Raw genomic sequence first — 1431 nt, 5'->3', positions numbered from 1 at the left:
CCACACACATGCAAGCATGCACACATACACACATGTACACCCACACATATGCAAGCATGCACACATACACACATGTATACCACACACATGCAAGCATGCACACATACACATGTACACCCACACACATGCAAACATGCACACATACACACACCACATGGACACAGTGCACCCACACACATGCAAGCATGCACACATACACACACCACACAAACATAGGCAAAAAAATGTTTTGAAGGGAAAAATTGCATAATAAAACATGTGCAAAGTATCCTTCAGACAGCTGTGTAGAACACTCTGTAGCCAACGGCAAGACACAAGAACTGACTGTGACATCTCTTCCTCAGGCACTAAAAGAAGAGATCAAGGGGATGCACGGCCTTCGGATATTTACTTCTGTCCCCAAGTGCTGACGGCGCCCCAGTCACGTGACTGCTGATGCTTGAAACCTTGAGTGCACTTCGCCACAGCCATCTTCCAGAAGAATCCCTACCAAAAAAATGTATCTATTTTTGTTCATAGACATTTATGTATTATAATTATAGGAGGTATGTTATCTATTTAGAAGTTAATTAAAGACCACAGATACCTATTGCTCACAACAGGCATGAGTCATGCTTCAGGCCCCTTCCAGAAGCCATGTCCTCCTTTCGCAATGGTTCATCCTGCTACTGGACACGGAGTCTCACTGTGTAGCCCTGGCTGGCCTGGAACTACTAACAGAGATAATAGTTTCTGGCTCTGCCTCTCTGCTGCTTGGAAGAAAGGTGTGTCACCACACCTGACCCTAGATTTCTTGGTTCTATAAAGAAGTTTAAAAATTTTCCCTCCTCTACTTCTCCAAGAATAAGGAACTCCTAGTTTCTCATACCCTGTGGAGCTGAGGAATAGTGAGCCTCACCCGGGATTTGAAGGCCCCCATCCTCTGCATCTGACGGGCGGGAGGTGAGTTGGCCAGGAACTGTGCTGCTTTAGCCAGCTACACACGCTCACCCTGGACTCTGGGAAGCTGGGACATCCATTCAGGGTGCCAGGGCTCTTAAGTCTGGTGTTCTGTATGGAAGTTCTAGTGGTCGTTGTCACCAATGTCTCTGGAACCACGATGGTGAGCAGAGGGTGCAGCAGGGTAATTGGCACCCAGCCCCAGGACCTGCCTCACTCTTGTTTTCCAGAAGCTGCTCCCCAGTGTCCTTTCACGTTCAGTGGCCAACTCTGTGCCTTTGCTCTGAATTCTGACTGATTCGTCAAAGTGGTCAGGCCTGCTGCAAGCACGGGGGATCTCTGCAGGATTTGTCAGCCCCTTCCGTGTGGCTTCTGCCTGCCTTCCTGCCCAGCCCCCACATCCCTTCTGAATAGCTTGCCTTCCTTCCTTCCTTCCTTCCTTCCTTCCTTCCTTCCTTCCTTCCTTCCTTCCTTCCTTCCTTCCTTCCTTCC

The 1431-nt window shown here is 48.8% G+C and overlaps 1 protein-coding gene across 2 annotated transcripts in view; it reads left to right on the top strand.

Annotated features, from left to right (window-relative positions):
* Bola3 (bolA family member 3) overlaps positions 1-599 on the top strand; it is an 8546-nt gene extending 7947 nt beyond the window's left edge. For both annotated transcript variants that reach the window (XM_005364659.2, XM_013352840.2), the window contains one exon: positions 345-599. In XM_005364659.2, the coding sequence (XP_005364716.1) occupies positions 345-410 (66 nt within the window). In that variant the 3' untranslated portion in view covers positions 411-599. The remainder of the gene's footprint in view (positions 1-344) is intronic.
* Positions 600-1431: the final 832 nt, after the last annotated feature.

Source organism: Microtus ochrogaster, assembly GCF_000317375.1.
Source record: "Microtus ochrogaster isolate Prairie Vole_2 chromosome 14 unlocalized genomic scaffold, MicOch1.0 chr14_random_3, whole genome shotgun sequence".
NCBI lineage: Eukaryota > Metazoa > Chordata > Mammalia > Rodentia > Cricetidae > Microtus > Microtus ochrogaster.
The sequence above is the reverse complement of the archived record's forward strand: the minus strand, read 5'-3'. Positions and strand labels throughout refer to the sequence as shown.